General features: G+C 40.2%; 1 protein-coding gene across 1 annotated transcript; it reads left to right on the plus strand.

The window, feature by feature from the left end:
- Positions 1–214: 214 nt before the first annotated feature.
- NEFH (neurofilament heavy chain) lies at positions 215–23,025 on the plus strand. The gene is made up of 4 exons (XM_089655447.1): positions 215–1,228; positions 6,034–6,233; positions 8,343–8,467; positions 18,527–23,025. Exons 1-4 carry the CDS (start codon positions 454–456, stop codon positions 21,147–21,149), a joined length of 3,723 nt encoding a protein of 1,240 aa, XP_089511573.1. The 5' UTR covers positions 215–453; the 3' UTR covers positions 21,150–23,025.
- The last annotated feature ends 2,382 nt before the right edge of the window (positions 23,026–25,407 follow it).

Raw genomic sequence — 25,407 nt, forward strand, 5'->3', positions numbered from 1 at the left:
CTAGCATCTTGAGATATTGTGTAACATACAACAATCCCATCCTCCATGTGTGCATCCCTCTCTGCACTGGGCTGTATCTAGAGCTGGTCCTGTGATGTCAATGTGGGATGCTGTGCTCGCTCAGAGTCAGCGTGTAAGATGAGTGTGATGCAGGGGTGGTGTCTCTGCTTTGCTGAGTTGAGAAGTTTGCTGCAGTATAAAAGCTGATGCTGTCCTCTATCTGCCGCAGTGCCCTGCATCTCCCTCACTGTGTGTGTGCATTAGATCCTGGACTGATCCTTTCATCTGTGCAGCTTTTTTCACCCTGTGCATATTCAAGTACTTTCACCTCTGAATTTCCAATCCCTTGGTTTTCTCTCATTTCATAATCACATCATATTTGTTTCATCACATTACTCTTTCTTGACTTTTTTGTATTTTCTTTTGAATTCCCTCTGTTTCCATAACCTCATCATGCTCAGCTTCAGCCTGGAACGCTCCATGGGTCCTGTCACTTATCGCAGATACCCAGGAGATGCCTACCTTCGGTCTAGCTCTGTCTCCCTCACCCACAGTGGCAGTAGCAGCTTCCAGTCCCAAAGTCGGAGTCGACGGAGTGGCCTTTCCTACAGTGAAAGTCCTGAACCCACAAATGGGCCAAGGGATGAAAAAGAGGCCTTGCAGGGGCTGAATGACAGGTTTGCTGGCTATATAGAGAAGGTGCGGAGACTGGAAGAACAAAATGACAGCTTACAACAAGAAGCAAATGAACTTCGAAAGCAGCAGGCTGGTATCTCTGCCATCGGGCAGTTATATGAAAGGGAGATCCGAGACATGCGTAATCAGCTCCTGAAAATCAACTCTGAAAATGGTCAAGAACAGCTGGAAAAAGATCGCCTAAGTGAGGATATTGAGATGCTAAGAATGAAAGGACAAGAAGAGGAAAGACTGAAGGAGGAAGCTTTGGCTGCTGAGAGGACACTGAGGCAGTACCTGCAGGAGTGCAGCCTAGAAAGTGAGCAGATTGGAAGAAAGGTGCAAGCTTTGCAAGATGAGGTCACTCATTTGAGCACAAATCACCAGGAGGATGTTGAAGACCTTCTTAGCCAGATACAAGGTAGCCAAATCACAACTCAGCAACTGGGAGAGCTGCCTGGTCTGGACCTGGCTTCTGCCCTAAAAGAGATAAGATCTCAACTAGAAGGCCACATAGGCAGAAACAACATGCAGACTCATGAATGGTTCAAAGGTGAGTGAGATGGGGGGAAAAGACAAAATGTAGCATGAGCAATTTGTAAATTGCAGACACTAACCTCTATTGGCTATCTCTTGTAACTCTCATAACTTAGGTTTCTCAATTACACAGGTTGGAGAGAGAGCCTTCACTAGAAATAAAACCTGCATGTTATATCTTCTCTTGAGCTTCTCTTTGCTTCTGTCATATGATTCAGCTCAAAACTTCCAACATGGTTCCTAGAAAATGAATGCAAACCTGCTCAATTGTACAGAATCATTCACATTTACTGTCTATATGAACTGAACTTGTGATATAAAAACTTCCTTTAGTGGTGATAAAGGCATCCACATACTACAAATGGGTTGATGCCTTCAGGCTATGAAGAGGTTACTTTTTCGCAGATGAAATTCCTGAGTCATGGTTAGGTTCTATATTGGTGCCTGCCCCTCCCCTTGATCTTCTCTTGTGCAGCAATAGGATGAAGGTCCTAATCTTGCGTCATAAAAAGAAACAGCAAATCCTGTAATTGATGCAAGTGTTTTCATCTAGCAGATATGTGCAATATACTAAATCTGCTAACTGCATTATGTCAGAGATGATATCAATGGTGAGATAAAACTGGCTGTTATTTCTAGCGTCATGGTAGACAAAAATAGAAACAAATGAAGATCTATACAAGTATAGCAGTGAGATGTACCTTGGGATGCTGATGATATTCCTAGGAAGCAGTTCTGCAGTGCAGCGTCACAGCATCATTCAGTCATGTGCTATGGCACTTGTCAGGACAGTAATGAATATGCATATGCGCTGTATTGGAACTCTTCTTTGACTTGCCTGTACATTATAGCACTGAATCAGGGGGTTCAGCTCTAGATTAGAACAGCATAATTCCCTTGAATTACATAGTTATAGTACTTAAATTCTATACGAATCCACAATATTTACAGCAATCCTGTTCAGGTCATTGAAGTTCTGCTTCATTCCACTAGCAGGGGTTAAATACTTGCACACTTTTCACAGGACAGACCTTCTCAAATTAAAAAGAGTGCAGCCAACAAGACATCAAGGGAGGCCACAGGTCTAACGTAAAACTTATCAGGGAAAGGAACAAGGATTTAATAAGTGGAAAAAACCTAGCAAAAAAAGTTAAATTATGTTTTGATTGCTGACAGCTTTACAAAATCAAGTGTAGCACAAGGATGGTGGTCAGGCCTCTATTGTACGGTGTTGTGTGAAGCTTGAAGGCAAAGAGAGAAGAGCCCTTAAAGTGGTACTAAATGATATTCTTAATCTACAAAAATAATTCATACACATCCACTACTTAATGGCCTTGTAGTCTATTTTTCATAAAATTGTTTCTTAGTGATTTTGGCCCCCATGAAACATCCTCTTTGAGCTCTCGAAATTCTCCCTAACTTCTGTTTGTTTGGAATGAGCAGTGCACGTCAATTGTGGTCATGTGCACTGCTCTATGAACAAATTCAATAGTACATAGTACCTAGTTCAAATCCTGAGCAAGCAAGAGAAGGTGACTGCATTCCTACATACAGTGGGACCATGGAGAACAAACGTAGCCACCCTCTAACAGGAAGTCAGATCACAGCAGCAAAAGAAAAAAAAGAAATGTGGAGATTTGGAGGAGACCAAGAGCAATAGAAAATACCTTGTTAAGTTAAGAATACATACTTGAATAGATTCGTTTTAAAAAATAAAACCAAAGTTTAGTGTCACTTTAAAGGTTTGGGGCTTTTCTATTTTACCACAATTGTCCCAAAAATGTACATCTCTGTGGAATTATATTGTTTAAGAGCTTGTCATTCTGGTGCGCTAGGATATTGGGTGCGGCATGGGAAGATTGGGTTTGGAGACTGCTAATACCAGTACCAAAGGGGTGATGTGAAATTTATGTTATATCTTGTTATAGCTTCATTTAGCCAAAGGCAAATGCATTTTAAAGTGGTCTTCTTGGCACTTTGATTTAAAACAGCGTGCTATAACAATTTTATTTCCTTTCAAGTATATTATAAATGTTTGATGGAAAGAGCTAATAGGCCGGAAGGGATGGGAGGGGGTGCAGCCAATTTGAAGGGATTTTGTTACATCTCTTTTTTGCTGACGCATGACAGCAGATATGATTCAGCAATATTTCTCAAGGGTATAACAAAAACCATAGCATCCCTATGCAGCTCTTTGGCATTAATGGATTGTTTCCTCTCCTGACTCCACCTACCCTGGCGAGTTCCAGAGACTCTTGCTATTACTGGTACTTATATGGAACAGACGTCTTTTTAATTTACATTCATTATCAGTGGCACCTTATGGTATTATCAGGTGCCTTACCCTATGTTTTTTTTTCTTTTGCTATTTATAATATTGTTAATGATGATGACATGATCACCATCAAGAGAATAAAAACATAGGTTGGTAACCAGCAGTAAACCAATACAAGTGGCAGTGGGGAAATTGACACCAAAGCTGGGTGAAGCCCAGTTTAATGGGAGCATAAAAGCCTTGTACCCTGTACTGCCAACTGACACAGGGGGTATTTTTGTGGCTATATGCACTCTAACATGCACTATATTGCCAAAAGTATTGGGACACCCCTCCAAATCATTGCATTCAGGTGTTCCAATTACCTCCATGGACACAGGTGTATAAAATCAAGCACCTAGGCATGCAGACTGCTTCTACAAACATTTGTGAAAGAATGGGTCGCTCTCAGGAGCTTTGTGAATTCAAGCTTGGTACCGTGATAGGTTGCCACCTGTGCAATAAGTCCATTAATGAAATCTCCTTGCTACTAAATATTCCGCAGTCAACTGTTAGTGGTATTATAACAAAGTGGAAGCAACTGGGAATGGCAGCAACTCAGCCACGAAGTGGTAGGCCACGTAAAAAAAATGAAAGAGCAGGGTCAGCACATGCTGAAGTGCACAGTGCGCAGAAGTTGCCAACTGTCTGCAGAGTCAATAGCTAAAGACTTCCAAACTTCATGTGGCCTTCAGATTAGCACAGCAGTGCGTTGAGAGCTTCATGGAATGGGTTTCCATAGCCAAGCAGCTGTATCCAAGCCTTACATCACCAAGTGCAATGCAAAACGTCGGATGCAGTAGTGTAAAGCACGCCGCCACTGGACTGTAGAGCAATGGAGACACGTCCTCTGAAATGACTAATCACACTTCTCTGTCTGGCAATCAGATGGAAGTGTCTGGGTTTGGCGGTTGCCAGGGCAACGGTACTTGCCTGTTTGCATTGTGCCAAGTGTAACATTTGGTGGAGGGGGGATTATGGTGTGGGGTTGTTTTTCAGTGGTTGGGCTTGGCCCTTAGTTCCAGTGAGGGGAACTCTTAAGGTGTCAGCATGCCAAGACATTTTGGACTATTTCATGCTTCCAACTTTGTGGGAACAGTTTAGTGATGGCCCTTTCCTGTTCCAACATGACTGCGCACCAGTGCACAAAGCAAGGTCCATAAAGACATGGATGACCGAGTTTGGGGTGGAGGACCTTTACTGACCTGCTTTATTTACTGCCAGGCTGACTGTCAGTGTGCAGTGATCATGCTGCATAGAGATCCAAATACAGTCAGATGGGCAGGAATAAAGCTGTGTGCAGAGAAATGTCTGATGATTCACTATAATTCAGCACTTTGTTTTGTGCATTTATTTGTCTTCAGAAGAGGGAGAAGGTAGCTGATGGAGCTCTCAGTGCGTCCCTGCCTCTGTCCAGTGGTGGGGCAGAGTGTCCAGGGTTGGAGACAAGAGAGGGCTGCTGGGTTTGAGGGGTCACAACTGGAATCTGGGGGGGAATATCCCACCCCAGCAGCCCCCTAGATCCGGCCATGACATGGATGACCGAGTTTGGGGTGGAGGAACTTGACTGGCCTGCACAGAGTCCTGACCTCAACCTGATAGAACACCTTTGGGGATGAATTCGAGCGGAGACAGCGCCTGACCTCACAAATGCGCTTCTGGAAGAATGGTCAAACATTTCCATAGACACACTCCTAAACCTTGTGGACAGCCTTCCCAGAAGAGTTGAAGCTGTTATAGCTGCAAAGGGTGGGCCAGCTCAATATTGAACTCTACGGACTAAGACTGGGATGCCATTAAATATCATGTGCTTGTAAAGGCAGGCGTCCCTATACTTTTGGCAATATATGTGGCAATCCCTGAGATATATTTAAATGTGTCTAAATCCCAAGAACAAATTTTTTCATATTTTCAGCTTATCAGGCTCTAGCTGTGGCGGCTATATTTGTTTTTCTTCTTCCCTTTATTTTCATCTGGTGATTCTGCCAGTATCACACGACCTGCACTACACTGGCAATGCTCACTCACCGTACTGTATCTATTGAGGAACAGCATTGTCAGTCTACGGCAAAACTACAGAATACTTTCTTGTTTAATTCTCTCTCTAACATAAAAGGAGGTGATCTGTAGTCCTAGCAGACTTCCTGACAACCCTGTTTGACATAAAACAGAAGAGTGCATAGGACAGCACTGGATTACTGGCAGGAGCAACAGATGTTTTTGCACTTATTGAACAGATATAACAAATTGTTTAAATATTAAATTTTGCTAACCAAAAAGTAGCAAAAACGAGAGGTTCATTGGTAGGGTTTACAGATCAGCTATTTACCATATTGTTATAGCCAAGATGATGTTTCTCCCATTTATTTAAGGTATAAATCAGCAAAATACTAAATGGCAAATGTGTGTCGTTGCCATTCTATGTAATCTATATATTCTGTATTTATTTATTTATCTCATAATATTAATAAATAATTTACAGTGATTTACTAAATAATGATTTACAGTGAAGCTGGAGAAACTAAATGAGGCTTCCCATGTCAATACTCACGCCATGCGTTCTGCTAATGAAGAGATCACCAATTATCGTCACCAGTTACAGAGTCAGATCACGCAGTTGGAAATTCTCAAAGGATCCCAACAATCCCTGGAGTGTCAATGTATGGATCTAGAGGATCGCCACCAGGCAGAACTGGCATCTTACCAGGTAGAACTTCTAGTTTGTACTTTTTCAGCCATGGTTATTCACAAATGTACTGTAAAAATTGATTTAAATTCAACAAACAAGGATCTGCATTTTCATCATTTTAAATGTTATTTTTATTAACATAGGAAGACCCACTATTTTTCTAGAAATCAATAGCTATAGAATTTGACAAGGCTGTAAAATGCAAAATATAATTTGGACTTGTAGCCATAAATGCAAAAACATAGGTTAGTATGTAATTATATAGAGTAAATTCTGCTTCAAATGTGCTATTAGGGCACTTCATTGAGTTTTGCTACACATGTACAAAACAGGTTGTTTTGGGCTTTGGTATATGATATCTATTATTATTATTATTATTATACAGTATTTATAAAGCGCCAATAGTTCGCTCAGCGCTGTACATTACAGAGGGGGACAGAACATGTGACAGAACAATACCAATACAATGCAAAACATGAGGGGTTTGAGGGCCCTGCTCTTTCAAGCTTACAATCTAGGACAGGAGGAGCCTTGAAATGGTTTTTGCCTAAAATATGGGTCTTTATTAAACTCAGCCTGAGTTCACATATATGCGGTGCGGTATATCACATCTGATTCACACAGGAACCACACTGCATTCCTGTGCAAATCACATGCAATTTTGTGCGGTGCGATTGGAGCCATACATTTTGTTTGGCTCAAATCGCACCACACCCACACCAAAAACATGCAGGACCCTTTTTTTGGTGCGCACTAGAATCGGATCGCTGGGAATACTCACACCTTTGCAATCCGATTCTGCACATCGCACCTCATTTTGTGGACCGCTTTCGGGGTGTTGTAAACATACACACCCACAGCAGCTCGCATGAACGGGGTGCGATTCTGATGTGGTGCGGAATTTTGCACTGCATCAGTGTGAACCAGGGCTTAAAGTGGCATTAAACCCAAAAGCAAACATTTATCATATTGCAGCTTATCAATTCCTAAATGTGATGGCTGTATTAGTTTCCTTTTTATGCTTTCTTTCTTCTATTTTCAACTGGTGATCCAGCCAGTAGGTCTATTGTTTTTCAAAATAAAAGTTCTCTTGCAGTTACAGGGATGAGACAGACCATTTAACACTGGAAGGGGTGCCTAAAGTGGATCTTTAGTCAGAAAATTCTCTAGATCACTTCAGTTTTTCCCCTTTTGCATGTATAGCTATATAAAACATTAAAAATAATCATACTTTTTAAAATCAGTTTTGCCCAGCTCTGCACATACTTAGTTGCTCTCTATTTTTCGGCACTGTGTCCAAAATGTAGATGCTGATCTGCTGACAGCCTAAAGATTGACTGCTGTTCAGTGGCTTTGAGATTCAACAAAATGGCAGCTTCCAGCAAGAAGAAATGCTGGAAGCAAATTACATCACACACTAATTTTGGTAGCATAATTATTAATGTGGAATATATGTTGCTTGTTAAAGAACATTATTTTTTATCAAGTTGTTATGGGTAAAGTTCCACTTTAAAATTATCAGCTTTTATTTATTCATGTAAAACCTTTATCCCAAAAGGAAACAAAACTGTTTGCTGTAACTGATGATAAAGTATTAGCTAGTGTTCAGCTTCAATTTGTTACTGTAGTTAAATCTGCTAGTGCATCTAACCCCCCCCCAGACTGGCAATGCTGCTGTTCAAATCTGTCCTCTGTGCTCATTCATCCAAAGTGGTGTCTGTATATACAGGAGGTGTGTTACTGGCCAGATCATCAGGGGGAAACACAGGGAAAAAACCCCTAAAAAACCCTAATAATTTTAATAATGCACATCATCCTATGCAATCAAAATGTAACTAACAAAGGGTAGCCCCTACACTGTGAAGATAAGCTACCTATCTATCTATCTATCTATCTATCTATCTATCTATCTGTCTGTCTGTCTGTCTGTCTGTCTGTCTGTCTGTCTGTCTGTCTGTCTGTCTGTCTGTCTGTCTGTCTGTCTGTCTGTCTATCTGTCTATCTATCTATCTTTTTCATATTATCTGAAATGACCCTTTTTTAATATTAGCCTGATGAATGATGAAACCCCCTTGTGTATTATGGTTTTCTGAATATTTCTTTAAAAATCTTTTTTGTTTGCAACAGGACACTCTGCAACAACTGGAAAACGAGCTGAGAAACACTAAATGGGAAATGGCTGCACAGATTCGGGAATATCAAGATTTACTGAATGTTAAGATGGCCTTAGATATAGAGATTGCAGCCTACAGGTATAAAAGGGAGAACCTGGCTAGAACTAAATGGTATTAATATACTTTCAGTAAAAAAAATGACTCTTGAATCTGTTGCTGAAGATTTTATATGGATAATGTTGTAATTTTAACTACTTGTAAAGAAAAAGGTCATCTCTTGTTTTACAGGATGCTCAAATAAGTAAGTTTTATACCAACAGAGCTTTTTAGTTGAGCAGCTTCAGATTTGTTTCATGAAATTCAATAATGAAAATACATATTATAGGGAAAAAGGATATGGATTGTTAGATTAATAGTAATCTAGAGTAATCTAAAAACTGCTGTGTGTAGCCCTCCCCCCCCCCCCACTTAACCAAGACTAATTTCGATCCAGCATTGTACCTGAGAGCAGCGGCTTTCTTTCTCCTCACTGGAGATCAAGGTGTCAGCAGGAGCCATTGCTTCTTGCCACTGTCAATCATGGCCAATGAGGAGAGAGGGGGAGGAGCTGAGCCACGCTGTGTGTGTTAATGGACACACAGCGCAGCTCGGGATCGAGACCACACAAGTGCCCCCATAGCAAGTAGCTTGCTATGGGGCAATTAGAAGGGGGAGAAGCCAGGAGTTCCAGCAGGGGACCCCAGAAGAGAAGGATTGGAGCTGTCCTGTGCAAAACTATTTCATAGAGCAGGTAAGTATAACATGTTTATTATTTAAATAATAAATTAGAAGGAAAGACTTAACAATAAACCAACTTGCCCTGCGTATATTTTAGCATAAATTGCAATGTATTTATTTATTTCAGGTACTTATATAGCGCCGTCCATTTACACAGCGCTTTACACATATATATATTGTACATTCACATCAGTCCCTAACCCTCAAGGAGTGTACAATCTAAGGTCCCTAACTCACCTTCATACATACACATACTAGGGCCAATTTAGACAGGAGCTAATTAACCTACCAGCATGTCTTTGGAGTGTGGGAGGAAACTGGAGTACCTGGAGGAAACCCATGCAGGCACAGTGAGAACATGCAAACTCCAGGCAGGTGGTGCCATGGCTGGGATTTGAACTGACGGCCCTAGTACTGCCAGGCGGAAGTGCTAACCATTTAGCCACTGTGCTGCAATGTAAATACCTTTTCTACATTTTTTTTTCTATATGGTCACATAACTGCAAAGCTTTGCCTGCTCTGTGTAAATTGAAGAAGAAACTTGACAACGTAGTGCTAAGAACACCCAGAAAAGCTGAGCCCAGTTTTTCAAATCAAACTAGCCACCGTGCAATCCAGACTGTTAGTGCAGACATTGCTGCCTCTTTGAAACTGGGGAATCTCCAAACTGTACAAACAAAACAAAAGGGGCACATATGCCTAGTGCAGGGGTGTCAAACTGGAGGCCCTCCACCTGTTGCGAAACTACAAGTCCAATCATGCCTCTGCCTTTGGGAGTCATGCTTGTAACTGAAATGCCTCATGGGATTTGTAATTTCTCAGCAGTTTGACACCTGTGGCCTAGTGCATTGTCCACAGCACTACGCTGGTGTAGGACATCCAGTCAAAACAGAGTAGTTCCATCACATTCCATAGTTTCTGGACTAAATACAATGCTGCTATTTGTATTCCCTTTGAGAGTCTATAACCATAATTTCCATGTTTTAATAAAGTGCTGTGGATAATGCACTAGGGGTTTGTGCCCCTTTTGTTTTGCTCTGAGTAAATGTACAACTGACTGGCAGGAACTCTCTCTCCCGCCAATAACATCTAGAGTTTTGGATACCACCAGGTGATGTCACTGAAGTAATTCAGCCTTGTATCATCTCTGCACATTTACACAGAGGAATCAGAGCTTTGCAGTCAGTTCATTTACAGTGGAGCTCCACCCAAAAGGGGAAGTTCCTCTTTAAGGTTTTGTCCCCCGCTCCCCATTAAGGATTGGCACCTTTGGGGAACGGGGGGGGGGGGAGCAGATACCCGAATTTGACAGGTACCCGCTCCCACTTCCGCTGCGATCGCCTAGGTGATCGGAAACGGAAGTTGTCCTCCCCCTCTCCCTCACTGTAGTCTTGTGGGACACGTGACAGGTCCCAGAAGACTACGGGGCCATTCACAAAGCGCAGCGCTTCTCGGGCATGCGCAGTGGGCACCCGGCTATGGAGCCGCAAGCTGTCACAGCCAGGTGCCCACACTGAAGATGCCAGCACCAGGGATAGAAGACGGCTGGTGAAACTAGCGGTGGTGAGGACACCGCTGGACCAAGGGACAGGTAAGTGACTGTATTTTAAAATTCAACAGCTACAGTTGTTGTAGCTACTTTTTTTTTTCAGGTGGAACTCCACTTTAATGTTAAGAAATTCCTTCTACTTTAAAGGGGAACTGAAATCAAATAGGGCACATTTTCTGTGTTATAAGAACATTTTGAAATGTTAATTGTGGCTAAGCCACACTAAACATGTACCCTTTGTCTGCCTGAAAGTTAGCAGTGCATTTTGGTATGTGAGTACGCCTAGGCACTACTATACCTACCGTCTAATAGCTATATATCTGCGTTGTGAATCTAAAGTACGACTGCTGTTAGTCTCATGAGATTCGGAGTGAGATCTAGTGATGATACAACTGTGCTGCTTACTCTTTTCCTTGCTGGAAGCTCTGACATGAGGAGCCTCCAGCAAGCCAGCAAGACATGAGAAGCCTCTACCAATGTGACCACCTCCACACAGAGACACAGTACAGGACAAGACATGTCATTCAGTAATGGGGAAAGATCAGCTGCTGGGGGACCACAGGCAATACTGCTAGCTAGTCCTATATTTTTTTATTTATGTGTTTATTATGTTCAGGAGTACATAATAATATTTCTGAAAATGTGTTTCCTTTTTTTATTCAGGTATGTATGAAAAATTGCTTATGGACTAGTTTCTTTCATTTTATTTTTTTTTGTAATATTGAGCCATCAGGTGGCTCTCCTTAGCCTCTTTGTTGTAACAAGCCTGTCGTTTACAAAACTCAATAGCATAAGCTAAAATTTACACATACAATTAGTTTACAGTAATGCCTTCATCAGGAAAATGGCTTATCTGATTATATTATTTGAACAGAGTTCAATTTGAGTACAGTAACATTTATTTTTAAGCCCTCCTCCTAGTTGTTCTCACCTGTTCCTGATCTGCTGAGATCCAGGCTGTACAGCCTTTTTGACACTGAATAGTATTTTGTAAGAGAATGTTCTGTTGACCCAACATATGCATGCCGAAATCAATATTCAATCTTCTAAATAAGATTTTTAGAATGATAGTGTCAGGTGTGTGTGATAATGAACCCTCATAGATCGCCAACTTGGGGTTCCCCAGGGCACGGAGCCTAAGCCCCAGCTTGCTTCTTCACCAGGGCTCCTCATGGTGGGGGTGCACAGGTAGCAAGCTGGGACCAGGTTGTGGCGCCCAGGTACACCCAGCTGAGGATGTGAAGATCACTAGCATGTGCGTAGTACAATGACAAAGGACCTAAGGGATTCCAGGAAACAAGCCAAGGTCAGCGCGGGAGGCAGGCAAGCACAGACGTAGACAAAGCCAGGGTTGTTACACAGGAGTGAAATGGAATCACAGATCTAGCAGAACACTGCAGCAAGGAGGTAATAATTTCTCAAACAGAAATCTGCAGGCTACACCATGACAGATAGGAAGAAAGTGAATAGAGAAGAGAAAGAAGGGTGGATAGTAAAGGTTGTCTAGGATTAAGAATTATTGTGTTTAATGTCAAGCCTGAAACCAGCATTTTATCCTCTCTTCCCTTTCACTTTTACGTTTTATAGCAGTGATTGGTTTAAATTGTTGGAAGGTAGTGCTCAGCCCATGGTGACCATTATTTTTGGAATTCGTGTACTGAGTCGTAAAGCATGGCAAATAGTTTTTGTTGTCGAAGTACCATGACATTTTTTGTTTAACCTGCAAAATTGCGAGTACAGTTTAAATTTTTCTAGAGTCTCTTTGGCAGCCCTAAAGATGAGAGTAAGGAGTATGAATTATTGATTATGGGCTTCAGGCTAAATGTGCTTCATAGGAATTTTTTTTTTTTTGCATATACCTTTACCCATGTACTACGTAGATAAACTGGTAAACATTGTCCAGCATCATTTGATCCTAGGGCAATCCCATGATATATGTTTCAGCATGGACACAGCTTTACATCCTCTAAAACAGGTGTTGGCCACATTGCTTTTCATTCCAGCCACCTGATCAACTATGAATAACAAAATGAACTGGGACCATATATCTCTGGTTCTTGAATATACTCTACAATAAATTTTTGCATTTTCTCCAAATTATTTACACATAAATGAAATTATGGTTACATAACTGCTGTTTCCTGGTTGTAGCGTTTACCAGAACTGTACCAAAAGTTTTTTTTAAAGACAATTAATTAGTAGGAATGTGACAGGGTACCACCCAGTGCTAATCGCTTTGTGTGATCCTGGAGATTAAGTCTTTTTGTTACAGTCAGGGCTCCCCTGTAAAATCAAAGTCATGGCTCTACTTTCTAAACGCATATGTCAAATATAATACTATACTCCACTGCACTCTACTGGTTCCTCACTAGCAATATAGGGATATTGATAATGATATTAGTGTGACATAATACTTTTGTCTCTGCTTTTAAAAGTAGCCCAATGATTTTCTCTAAAGTCTTTCTTCATAGAGCTAGAGTTAAAGTTGCAGGCTAACACAAAAAGTGAATGATTTTATTGTTGAGGGTTTCATCTTTAGATACAGTGGTACATGTCCAGAAAGATGCTATGGAAGTTCACTGTTTCTATTACAACACTAGAATTGATTGTGTGATTACAATGGACACATCTTCCTACTTAGATATTATTTTCAGAAAGTGCACTGGCTTTGAATGTCTCAATATCTACAGAACAGAAGGATAGCAAGTTTTTTCAAGGTGATAACCCCTTGAAATTTTCCAACTTTTGTCATGTTACAACCAAAAACGTAAATGTATTTTATTGGGATTTTATGTGATAGATCAACACAAAGTGGCACATAACTGTGAAGTGGAAGGAAAATGATAAATGGTTTTCAAAATGTTTTACAAATAAATATCTGAAAAGTGTGCATGGTAGAGACATCCCCAAAAAGACTTGCAGCTGTAATTGCAGCGAAAGGTGGTTCTACCAAATATTGACATATTATACATTTTATTTATATATATATATGGATTTTTATATGCTAATAATTAAATAATTCATTCATTAAATTTGTACCATCATATATATTATTATTATACAGTATTTATAAAGCGCCAATAGTTCGCTCAGCGCTGTACATTATATATATATATATATTCATTTATACTATGGATACATTTTAGGATATAGAGATTACACTAATTTTCAAAAACATATATAAAACATTTTTTAAGGAATTTTTTTTTTTTTTGTTTAATTATTTTTTAAAACATTTTAAATTGTTAATCGATTTTTAACCAGCGATTCTTCTGTTAGTTTTGCAATTAAGAGCTCAATCTTTCCACCATATATATATTCTTACCCATTTTTTTTCGGTTTTTATCATTATAATTATTAGTATTTCTATACTCATTTATAGTACTACCACTGTTTATGCCATGTTTAATGTTCGTGTTTTATGTAACTTTTTGAGGGGATATGAGGTAATGAGGTAATACGCAAGGTTGGTGCGCTCTTTCTTTTATCCCCTTCTACCAAATATTGACTCAGGGGGGCTGAATACAAATGCACCCCACACTTTTCACATATTTATTTGTAAACAATGTTGAAAACCATTTATCATTTTCCTTCCACTTCACAATTATGTGCCACTTTGTGTTGGTCTATCACCTGAAATCCATCAATAAAATACATTTATGCTTTTGGTTGTAACATGACAAAATGTGGAAAATTTCAAAGGGTATGGATACTTTTTCAAGGCACTGTAGTTGATATGGAGAAGAATTTTTGTCAACAAAAGTAACTTTTAAGTCTCTGATTTCTAATTGTTCTCCACACTTATATTTCCTATTTTACATCTAGGGCAAGCTATATAAACAGATTTCTTAACAGTTATACTTTTAAACTTTTTGGTAATTAATATAATTCTTATTTTGCATTTCAGCTTTAGTCTTTGTTATATCTTTTATAATTTAAAATTTGTTTTATCTCCTAAAGCCCAAAGGAACCCTACTGAATTGATAAAATAAACTTATATATAAATATATATATAAAATCGAGCGCAGTATGAGGATGTAGATAGGGTAGCTGCTGGCACTAAAAGGCACCTCGTGAACCTCCAGAGTAATGGTAAAATATGAAAGTGCAGCGCTAACTTAAACAATGATTACACATAAGATAGATCCCATATGAATGTGGATCGGCAAAAAAGACGGCGTCAGTTCATCAGATGTGCTAAATACGTATACAGTCTCCAACACTTGAAGAGCCAGGGATAGTAGATATCAGAAATGATAAAGAAAAGCCAAGTAATGCACTGACCAGATAGCGCAAGTTAAAGCGCATGGGACATTTAAGACCTGTCCCTGGTACTCAGCCACTGTATCACTGGAGCAAGGCGGTGTCATCTATAGGGTGACCACTAGATGTCATCTGTCCGGATGGAAGCTGTGTCCAGCCACTGTGTTGATGGATCAGGTGGGTGTTGTCTGTAGGGTGACCACTAGATGTCATCGGTTCCAGGAGAAGCTGTATCACGGATCCAGGGATGTCACTGCAGATGTGTTCTTGTTAGGCACAATCCCAGGACCTACTGGATTTACAGGCTCCCCAGAAATAAAGAGCCCGTGGAAAAAGGCCTCAAATAGTGTGATAACGTTTATTTAAAATTGAACAATCAGAAAAGAACTTACTTAGCAAAGGTACAGCTGCTTATAAACGGCCAGACCGGAGGTACATGTACATAAGATAAACATAGCTTGGCACTTCCCTAACGCGTATCGTGTAAGTACACATCATCAGAGGGGCCCTCTGATGATGTGTACTTACACGATACGCGTTAGGGAAGTGCCAAGCTATGTTTATCTTATGTACATGTACCTCCGGTCTGGCCGTTTATAAGCAGCTGTACCTTTGCTAAGTAAGTTCTTTTCTGATTGTTCAATTTTAAATAAACGTTATCACACTATTTGAGGCCTTTTTCCACGGGCTCTTTATTTCTGGGGAGCCTGTAAATCCAGTAGGTCCTGGGATTGTGCCTAACAAGAACACATCTGCAGTGACATCCCTGGATCCGTGATACAGCTTCTCCTGGAACCGATGACATCTAGTGGTCACCCTACAGACAACACCCACCTGATCCATCAACACAGTGGCTGGACACAGCTTCCATCCGGACAGATGACATCTAGTGGTCACCCTATAGATGACACCGCCTTGCTCCAGTGATACAGTGGCTGAGTACCAGGGACAGGTCTTAAATGTCCCATGCGCTTTAACTTGCGCTATCTGGTCAGTGCATTACTTGGCTTTTCTTTATCATTTCTGATATCTACTATCCCTGGCTCTTCAAGTGTTGGAGACTGTATACGTATTTAGCACATCTGATGAACTGACGCCGTCTTTTTTGCCGATCCACATTCATATGGGATCTATCTTATGTGTAATCATTGTTTAAGTTAGCGCTGCACTTTCATATTTTACCAACCCTACTGAATTATTAACTGATCGCAGTCAGGCTGTATATACAGTAATAAATAATCTGCCCTTTAACTTTTTAGCTTCTAAGGGCTCGTTCACACTTGACTGTTTTACCAACGCTTACCAAACACCCCTATAGCATTTGGAAGTGTTGGTCCGGCGTTTGCGGAACGTTTTTTAACGCTCGGCAAACGCTCCGCAAACGCCGCATGCGTGGTTTAGCGGCAGTTGCTAGGTGTTTGCCGAGCATTATAAACGCCCCACAAACGCCTATTTTGAAGTTTAAATGGTGTTACCGCTTCGCAAACGCCCCGCAAACGCGTCGCAAACGGCAGCTGGGCGTTTGCGGAGCGGCACCATAGACTAGAATAGGAGGCTTCAACGCCTCCTGACTCGACCAGAGGCGTCCGTTTTGCTGCGACGCTAACACTCCCGTTAGAACAGCACCATGTGCTGCAATGTGCAGAATTGTCTGAGACATTTGGGAAGCGGTAAAAACACTTGCCAAACGCCTCTCTGCCGCCTGCACACAATGCTAGTGTGAACGTAGCCTAAGTGTGCTCAAGTTGGAGAAAGCTGTGGATTAGAGCACTATACAAGGCTGTGTTGAATTGCTGGAGAGCCAGGTCGCTGCGTTGTGTATAAGAGCAGCAGTCTGACTCTCCTATGTGTTGTCAACACAAGATATTTAACCCTTGCTGCCACACCTAGCAGCTAAAAAAAGTAACATAATAAAATATAAATATAATATATATTGAAATGCAGTCTGACTAGAGGGTTTAATTGGGTTTAATGGCATCTTCTTTTTCTTTAAACATTACCGTCAGCCCATTAGACAGACCTTGGCCACCTTTACAGCATTAAATAGTCTGTCAAGTGTCTAATGTGACCTTCTGCTGAAGGTGGAAATCTTTCTACCTATTTTGCAAAAATTCTGGTTCCCCTTATGGTTGTTTTATCCCTCTGCTGTGAAATTGTCTGAATAGGTCCTGATTGGATGGCCCTGTAACGGGGGTATTCAGCATTGTAGGGATAATTAAATTGCTGAGATGCTTTGGGCAACCAAGTCCTCTGCAGTGACAAGGTGTCTAAGACTCCCCCCCAGCCCATCAGGCTGACATCTGTCTTGTCCTTGCATAACAAGGGCTGTATTTACCGATTTTCCATGCTGCTGTTCCTGTGTACGGACCTTACTGTTTGCACTAGCTGCAGACACGTAGGCAGGAGCAGTGAAAGATCACATATATAGAGAGGAAGTACACAAAGACCCTCATTGTAAAAGTAAGGATAACCAAAAGTACCTGTTTCTTGCTATAAACCCAGTTCAGATTTACCTGATATCTTAACATTAGTTTTTAACAAAAGTACAGAAGACCTTTAATGCAATCTTCATACTCTAAAAAGTGCTTTCATTTTCATTTTATCCGAATATTTTAAAGGAGGCAGAGTGTGTATCCAAAGTGCACTTGTCTTTTCAGAATAAGAAGCCTAGAGCTGACTGAACTCACCAGTAACAACTCCTTACCTTGTTAATTTTGGTATATTTACACTTTAAGCTTCATTTGTAATAAATGTTAAGAGCCCCAAAAATATTCAGATAATGGGCTTTGGACTATTTTCTCCAGTTAAAGGCAAAACTTCCTACCTGTTTTTCATCTGCATAAAATGTGCATTAATCTTTGTATTTTTGTTGTGTAATTTGTTGGTCTGTACACCCTATACAGTAAATCTTCACATTCTGGTGTCAGAAATATCTATTTTAAAGATGAGGGACATGGCATGGCACTGCACAGGGTAATTCATGACCTTTGTATGTAGTTTAAGAACTGACACCTCCTGTAAAGAAACTACATATCCCACAATCCCTGGGGGTCTCTCTAGCACTGTTGCAGGGGCAGTAATTACAAGCAGAGCATTCGCAGAGAGATCACCATGCTGAAAGAGATGTGTTTTCATCACATTAGCGCTGCAACATTAGTGATGCAACACAGAGGAAATTGCAAGGCATGGATATGATGCTACATGACCCAAAACAAGACATTGTCTGTCCTTTTAGCGAATAGGGGAAAGCTAGGTGAAGGAATGCATAGACATAGGGGAATTGTACAGCTATTACCCCACAAATTGCAGCCATATGAACCCATCATTACAAGATAAGGCAAACAAATGACACAGGGAATATAACTACACTAATACCTAGTGAAAACAATAAAAACATTTGAAAGTGTACAATACCCTTATACTAAATCTAAAATTATCCAGGAATTCAGTGATATAATTATTTGTTGAAATCTGCAGACACTTTACTGATAAATATAATACAATTATTTCTGTTGTTGACACTATACAATTTATAACTGTTCTGACTGTGTTATAGTAGCTTTGATGCATGTCAATATCATAAAACATTGTTGCTATTGTGTCTCTAGAAAACTACTGGAAGGAGAAGAATGTCGCATTGGAAGCAGTTTTGATCATTTTCCATTTGACGATAGAACTCCAAGAATCCCAAGTACACCAAAGCATATTAAAGTGAAAAAAGAAGAAAAAATTAAGATTGTGGAGAAATCAGATAAAGAAACTGTAATTGTAGAGAAGCAGACAGAAGAAACGCATGTCACTGAGGAGGTAACGGAAGAAGAAGAAATAGTTACATCTCCTGACAAGGAATCTGCAACAGGTGAGAAGACACCTGAGGAATTATCAGAAAAGGAGGAGGAAGATGAAGCAACAGAAATGGATGAAGTAGAAGATGGGAAAGAGGGAGAACATGAAGATAATAAATCAACAGAGGGGGCAGAGGATGGAGAGAGTGAATCAACTGAAGGTGGGAAAGAAAATGAAAAATTTGAGAAACCTGGAATCCAGGAACCAAGCAAAATAAAGGAACCTGAAATAATTGGAAAAGATAAAGAAACAAATGAAAAAGACTCAAAAAAGGAAGACAAGGGGGAATCAGGAAAGAGTGACAATGGACAATCAGTGCAGAAAAAAGTGAAAGAGGAACCAAATGATATAGGTAAACAACCTTTAAAGAAAGAAGAAAAATCCGGGCCAGCAAAAAAAGAAGAGCCTTCTAAAAAGGAAGAAAAAAATGCCAGCAAAAAGGAGGAAAATGAGTCAGACACCAAAGACAAAAAGAAGCCTGCTAAGAAAGATGACAGAGGCTTTGCAGAGGACACAGATGCTGGCAAGAAGAAAGAAAAGGAAAAAGATTACACAACAGAACCAACCAAAGAAAAGGAGAAGCTTCCCAAAGAAGATGAAAAGAAAGCTGGAAAGGAATATGAGAAAATAAAAGACACAAAATCAATTCAGGAAGAGGATAAAAAAGCTACTAAGATAGAAGACAAGAAACCAGCTAAGGAAGAAGAAAAGAAGCCTTTAACAGAGAAAGAAAAGAAACCAGCTAAGGAGGAGGAAAAGAAGCCAGCTAAGAATGCAGAGGTAGAAGAACAAAAAAAAACAGAAAAGACACCAGCAAAAGCAGAGGAGAAGAAACCTGCCAAAGAAAATGAAACAGAGTTAGATAAGGCAGAGGATAAGAAACCATCTAAGTTGGAGGAAAAGGAGCCTGCAAAGGAAGACAAAAAGAAACCAGCCAAAGAAGAGGAAGGGAAACCAGCTGAAGAGAGAGTAAAACAACCTTCTAAGGAGGAACAGAAGAAGCCATCTGTAGTAAAGGAAAAGAAGCCAGTTAAAGCAGTGGAAAAAACACCTACCAAGGAGGAAGAGAAGCAGCCAACAGCAGAGAAGAAACCAGCTAAAGCAGAGGAAAAGCCACCCACCAAAGAAGGAGAAAAGAAACCAGCAGCAGCAGAGGAGAAGAAACCAGCAAAGGTGGAAGCAAAACAGATCACGAAGGAAGAAGACAAGAAGCCAAGTAAGGTAGAGGAAAAGAAACCCATTAAGGCAGAGGAAAAGCAGCCAGCTAAGGGTGAGGAAAAACAGCCTACAAAAGATGAAAAGAAGCCAGCTAAGGTAGAGGACAAAAAGCCAGCAAAAGAAGAGGAAAAACAAACAGTTAAGAAAGAAGAAAAAAAGCTGGTTATTGCAGATGATAAGAAATCCACTAAAGCTGAAGAAAAGGAACCAGTTAAGGAGGCAGAAAAGAAACCAATTAAGGTTGAGGAAAAGCAGGCAGTTACTGAGGAAGAAAAGAAGCCAGCTAAGGCAGAGGTAAAGCAACCAGTTAAGGAGGATGAAAAGAAGCCAGCTAAGGAGACAAAGTCAGCTAAAGTAGAAGAAAAGCAACCAGTTAAGGGAGATGAAAAGAAGACCACTAAAGCAGAGGAGAAGAAGCCAGCTAAAGCAGAGGAAAAGCAACCAGTTAAGGAGGATGAAAAGAAGCCAGCTAAAGCAGAGGAGAAGAAGCCAGCTAAAGCAGAGGAGAAGAAGCCAGCTAAATCAGAGGAAAAGCAACCAGTTAAGGAGGATGAAAAAAAGGCAACTAAGGCAGAGGAAAAGAAACCAGTAAAGGTAGAGGAAAAACAACCAGCTAAGGAGGATGAAAAAAAGACACCTAAAGCGGAGGAGAAGAAACCAACCAAAACAGAGGGAAAGGAACCAACAAAGGAAGATGAAAAAAAACCAGCCAAGGTAGAGGAGAAGAAACCAGCCAAGGTAGAGGAGAAGAAACCAGTCAAGGTAGAGGAGAAGAAACCAGGTAAAGTAGAAGAGAAAAAAACTGAAAAAGTAGAGGAAAAGCAGCCAGTGAAGAAAGATGAAAAGCCAGTTAAAGAGGAAGAGAAAAAAATTGCTAAAGTAGAAGAAAAAGATGCAAAGAAACCAGCTAAAGTAGATGATAAAAAGCCTGCAAAGGTAGAAGAAAAACAGCCAGCTAAAGAAGTAAAAACAGAAGAAAAAGGCTCATCTAAAGTAGAAGATAAATCATCACAAAAAACAGAAAAGTCATCCAAGACAAATGAGTCAACTAAAAAATCTGAAAAAGAGCAAGGTATAACAAGTAAGGTAGAGAAAAGTGAAAAATCTTCTGGTACAGACCAAGTAGAGAGTGACTCAACTCAGGTAGGAAAGAAAGGTGCAAAATAAACTAGCTTATTAAAGACTAGACCAAGCAGACGGTTGGATCCACCAAAGAGGTCACTAGAGATCCAAGAATCATACTCTGGAGCTGTCAACCTCAGAGACTATGCTGTGACATGGTGAACCCCACTGTGTTTCTGATGAGCAGAATGAACAATAAGCTAGCCACATACTAGAGTGACCAGGAGCAAAAATAGCTCTGCCGGGTGCTCTAGTTAAGTGGTTAAAACATATTCTTAAAAAAACCGCAACACTTATGTGCTACCAATCACGTAGAATATGCTTATGGGGTATATACCAAGGGTGACAAAAGGGGGGCAATGGCAATATGATATTGCATTATCTATTCCACTTGCAATGATAGCTATGACTATAGGATGTAGGTATAATTTTGTGATTCATGAAAAATCTTGTGGACATTTTGGCACTAACATGTAAAACTGGAAATGGAAGGCTAAAGAAAAAGATGATAGAGAAAGAATGATTTTGGCTAAAGGGTTGTCAGGAGTCGATTGGAAGGTGAGTTACAGAATTAAATGTGTAGGATTTAAAGGAAGATCAATGTTTGAATAATTCACAAAAATGTTGCCATACAAAGCCTTAGCCGTTACCTTCACATCAATTGAGAAGTTTGTGGTGGTCTGCAGGGCACGTGGAAGCTCTAATTATTGATGCAGATCTCCTGCCAAACAGATAAAATGAGAAAGAGATATACACATGTAATATCCTATGTTTAAAAAATGAAATGTTTCGGAGCTTTTGACTAACACTTAAAAAGGTTAGTAGAAAAATATCCACCTTGCTTAATTAGATGGGACACATTTTAAAGACACTAAATGGTGCCATGATTCTTGTGAAATCTTCTAAGGCCTCTAAAAATCAGCAGCAGTAGAGTCAGATGACTTTACATTCTACTGTTTTATATTCTGGCATAGCATATATATATATATATATATATATATATATATATACACACAAATAGAATCAGCTGCATAAGCTGCTGTAGTGTTTACATTTCTGATAAACTTTTGAGAATGAATGAGAATCTGAGTACTGTTTTCCAGCATTTAATGAATATGTATCCAGGCTATGTTTAATATATACAGATGACAGAGAGATACCCTCAGTCTCATAGTTTCAAAAGTGATGATAAAATAAAATACCATAACCACAAGTTATTTAAAGCATGAGATCATTGATACAAGTGCCAAACTGGCAAGGAGAGGTGATATGAGAGGGGGTTAGAGAGAGCACTTGGTTTTGTGAAGCCTTAACTTGTAGTAATTATCCAAAGTAGGAAAGCCATGTATGCTTGGGTATTATCCATCAAAGTCTTCCAATATGAAGGTACAGAAAAAAACCTGGAAAAACACCTGTAGGACCCACAAACCAGAAGGTTCTTCTATTTAAAGATGCCTTCTCAGCATAATAATGAATGTAATGAAAAAAAAAAATCAGGGAAGTAACATGGAAGTGATTAAACAGCCATACAGTATATAGAACCAGTCTTGAGGCAGACTCACATCAAAGGTATATGCACTTTCTGTCATATCTGGCAAATGTACTGCAGCAGAAATTCCAGTATAACGTATTTCACCTATTAAACTTTCAAATTATTCTCTATATGTATTAAACCATGCTGCATAAATGTCACATGCTGGAAAATTAGTTAGCAGTCAGTTCAGCTCAGGTTAATGCCATAGGAAGCAAGTCGAAAGAACAGGAACAAAAAGAGCAGGGATGATGTTATGGAATGGGTTACGATGTATGCTAGAGTTTCAGTCTGCGTAGTTAATGATGCACTATTCCAGCCCTGAAAAACTTGCTTTTCAATTTGTGCAATATATAGTTATGTATTAATAAAATTCTTTCAAACACGTTAGAGATGTTTTCTTACTGATAAATGTAGATGGAAAGTTGATCTGCAATGCATCAAGGAAAATGAGACTTGAATTTACCAATGAGTTTTTTTATATTTGTTTATGTATACAATGGCTTCAACTACTGTAGAAATCTTTAGCTTAGTTCAATAGCCACCTTCTCGCAAAAGTGCAAAAATATAAAAAGAAAAGAGAGACTGAAAATTCTTCCAAGGATGGGAATACTGTCCTGGAAACACAGCTGCAACTCAATTTATAGATATTAAATAAGTGTTTGCTATCATTTCATTTGCACGCCTTTTACCACCAAGAACTGTCAAAGATTTTGAAACTTAAAGATTATGTAAACCTGCACCTTGCAAAACATCCCATTCAGTCTAAAATAGAAATGAAAGGCAAAACATTTGTGTATATATATGGTATATAAAAACATTATAAATACCTTTTTTACCTTTTTATATAGGTGATCACCTAATATTCTCTGTTCTCAGCTGCATAAGGAACAGGGGAGAAGAAACAGCAATGCACTGATCTTCCCAGAAAATGGCTGTACGGGGGGGGTAAGGGGGGTGTCAGCACAAGCCTAATCACTGCATTAGCTCCCAGCACAGCCAGAAAAATTACCATGCTATGTTCTTATGCCTAATGTGATCAGTATTTATTAGAAAAGCAGAAGAACTGGCAGGAACACCAGGTATTTCACACAGGTGTCAATACAAAGAGAATAAGATACTTCTTCATACATGCACATGGAGCAGCAATTGCATATCAGGAATATGAAATGCTGGGTTTATATATTCTTTGACAATCCTTAGATGTGGCAGCTGCATTAGTTTTCTTTCTTCAGGCCTCTATTCCTTTATTTTCACTTGGTGAGCTTGCCAGTAACACACTTATCCTAGGACATACCAAGTGGCGTCCCAAGGCAGGTGCGGTCCACACCGGGTGACACCGACCGCACAGGGTGGCACTGGACCTGCTCCACAAAAAGTTGTAAAGCAAGCCGATGATCCCCGCAGGATGGTGCCACCCCGTATAGGTTGCATGTGGACGATCCTGCGGGGTGACACCGGCGTATCGGCAAGATGTGTCTCCCATGTAGATATGTCACCCTGAAGCAACTGCGCATGATAGAACTGCTATCATCGATTGATTGTGCCTGAAACTGGGACATGCACAGTTGTCCCGGACCCACTCCAAGAAAAGGTAAGTTGTAAAGAAAGCCGACGATCCCCGCAGAATGGATCGGATCTGCGGATTGAGCATAATGGATTGGAGTCCGATCCATTATGCTCAATTTGCAGATCCGATCCATTCTGCGGGGATCGTTGGAGGGGGTGTCACCAAGTGTTACTGCACTGGGTGACACCAACCCTAGGGATGCCTCTGGACATACCTGTCCTAGAGTGACAATGCTCACTCACTGTACTGAGTCTAAGGAGAAGCGTTGTTGTCACCCTAGTACAGAAAGTGTATTAGAACTACATAACACCTCCACTCTCCTCTTCCCAAAAAACACAGGAGGGAAGTATTCTATAGTCAAGGTAAGAAAAAGGCAAAGAAGGGAGAGACGAAAGAGAGAAGAAAAACCATTTAAAAATGAGTAATTAATAAATTGTGGGAGGTGAAGATGGGGGGATTCTCTATGTATAAACTAAAACCCCCACATTTATACCTCCAAGCTGTAGATCACACTATTGTCTCCAAGCGTCACAAACAACCAAAGAAAAAGCCCATGTGAGCACTTAACAGCTCTCAGTAGGTATATTCAAGGTATGTGGAAAAGGTGGAGGAGTACCTTAAAGGACTGAGCATAGTGGAGAACAGACCTCTATGTACTTAAGTGCCCCAAATCTTAGGAGTGGCAGCTACCATTAAGGCAGTGTTTCTCAACTCCAGTCCTCATGGACCCCCAACAGGTCATGTTTTCAGGATTTCCATTATTTTGCACAGGTGATTTGATCAGTTTCACTGCCTTAGTAATTACCACAGCTGTTTCATCTGAGGGAAATCCTGAAAACATGATCTGTTGGGGGTCCATGAGGACTGGAGTTGAGAAACACTGCATTAAGGGTAGCGTTTCCTGAGGAAGTTTAAAAGCGGGTAATGTCCAAGGCAAGGACATCATATCTGGGGTGATGATTTTCCAGCCCAGAGTTTAGAAGAGGCCCTGTGATATCAATCTATAAGTCTGATCAATGAAGAGACATGTAGATGCTAGGACACATTTGGTAAGGACACACCTTCTCTAATTTTGGGTAGTTTCAGAATGGAATAATTGATTCTTGGAGTTTTATGGTGCCATGTGAAGTTGCGTATGACCATATTGATATGGGATAAAAAATCCTGGGGGCGAATGTATGGGGACTGTTTGAAAGTTGTTA

This window comes from Staurois parvus, unplaced genomic scaffold (assembly GCF_062004578.1).
Source record: "Staurois parvus isolate SC_StPar_1 unplaced genomic scaffold, SC_StPar_1.0 ptg000840l, whole genome shotgun sequence".
Classification (NCBI taxonomy): domain Eukaryota; kingdom Metazoa; phylum Chordata; class Amphibia; order Anura; family Ranidae; genus Staurois; species Staurois parvus.

What these genes read in the sequence shown, in the direction of transcription:
- NEFH (XM_089655447.1), top strand. Translation starts at nt 454, where the DNA reads ATGCTCAGCTTCAGCCTGGAACGCTCCATGGGTCCTGTCACTTATCGC. An exon ending in GACTCATGAATGGTTCAAAG is followed by an intron (nt 1,229 to 6,033) that starts GTGAGTGAGATG and finishes AATGATTTACAG; the next exon opens with TGAAGCTGGAGAAACTAAAT. An exon ending in ATAGAGATTGCAGCCTACAG is followed by an intron (nt 8,468 to 18,526) that starts GTATAAAAGGGA and finishes TTGTGTCTCTAG; the next exon opens with AAAACTACTGGAAGGAGAAG.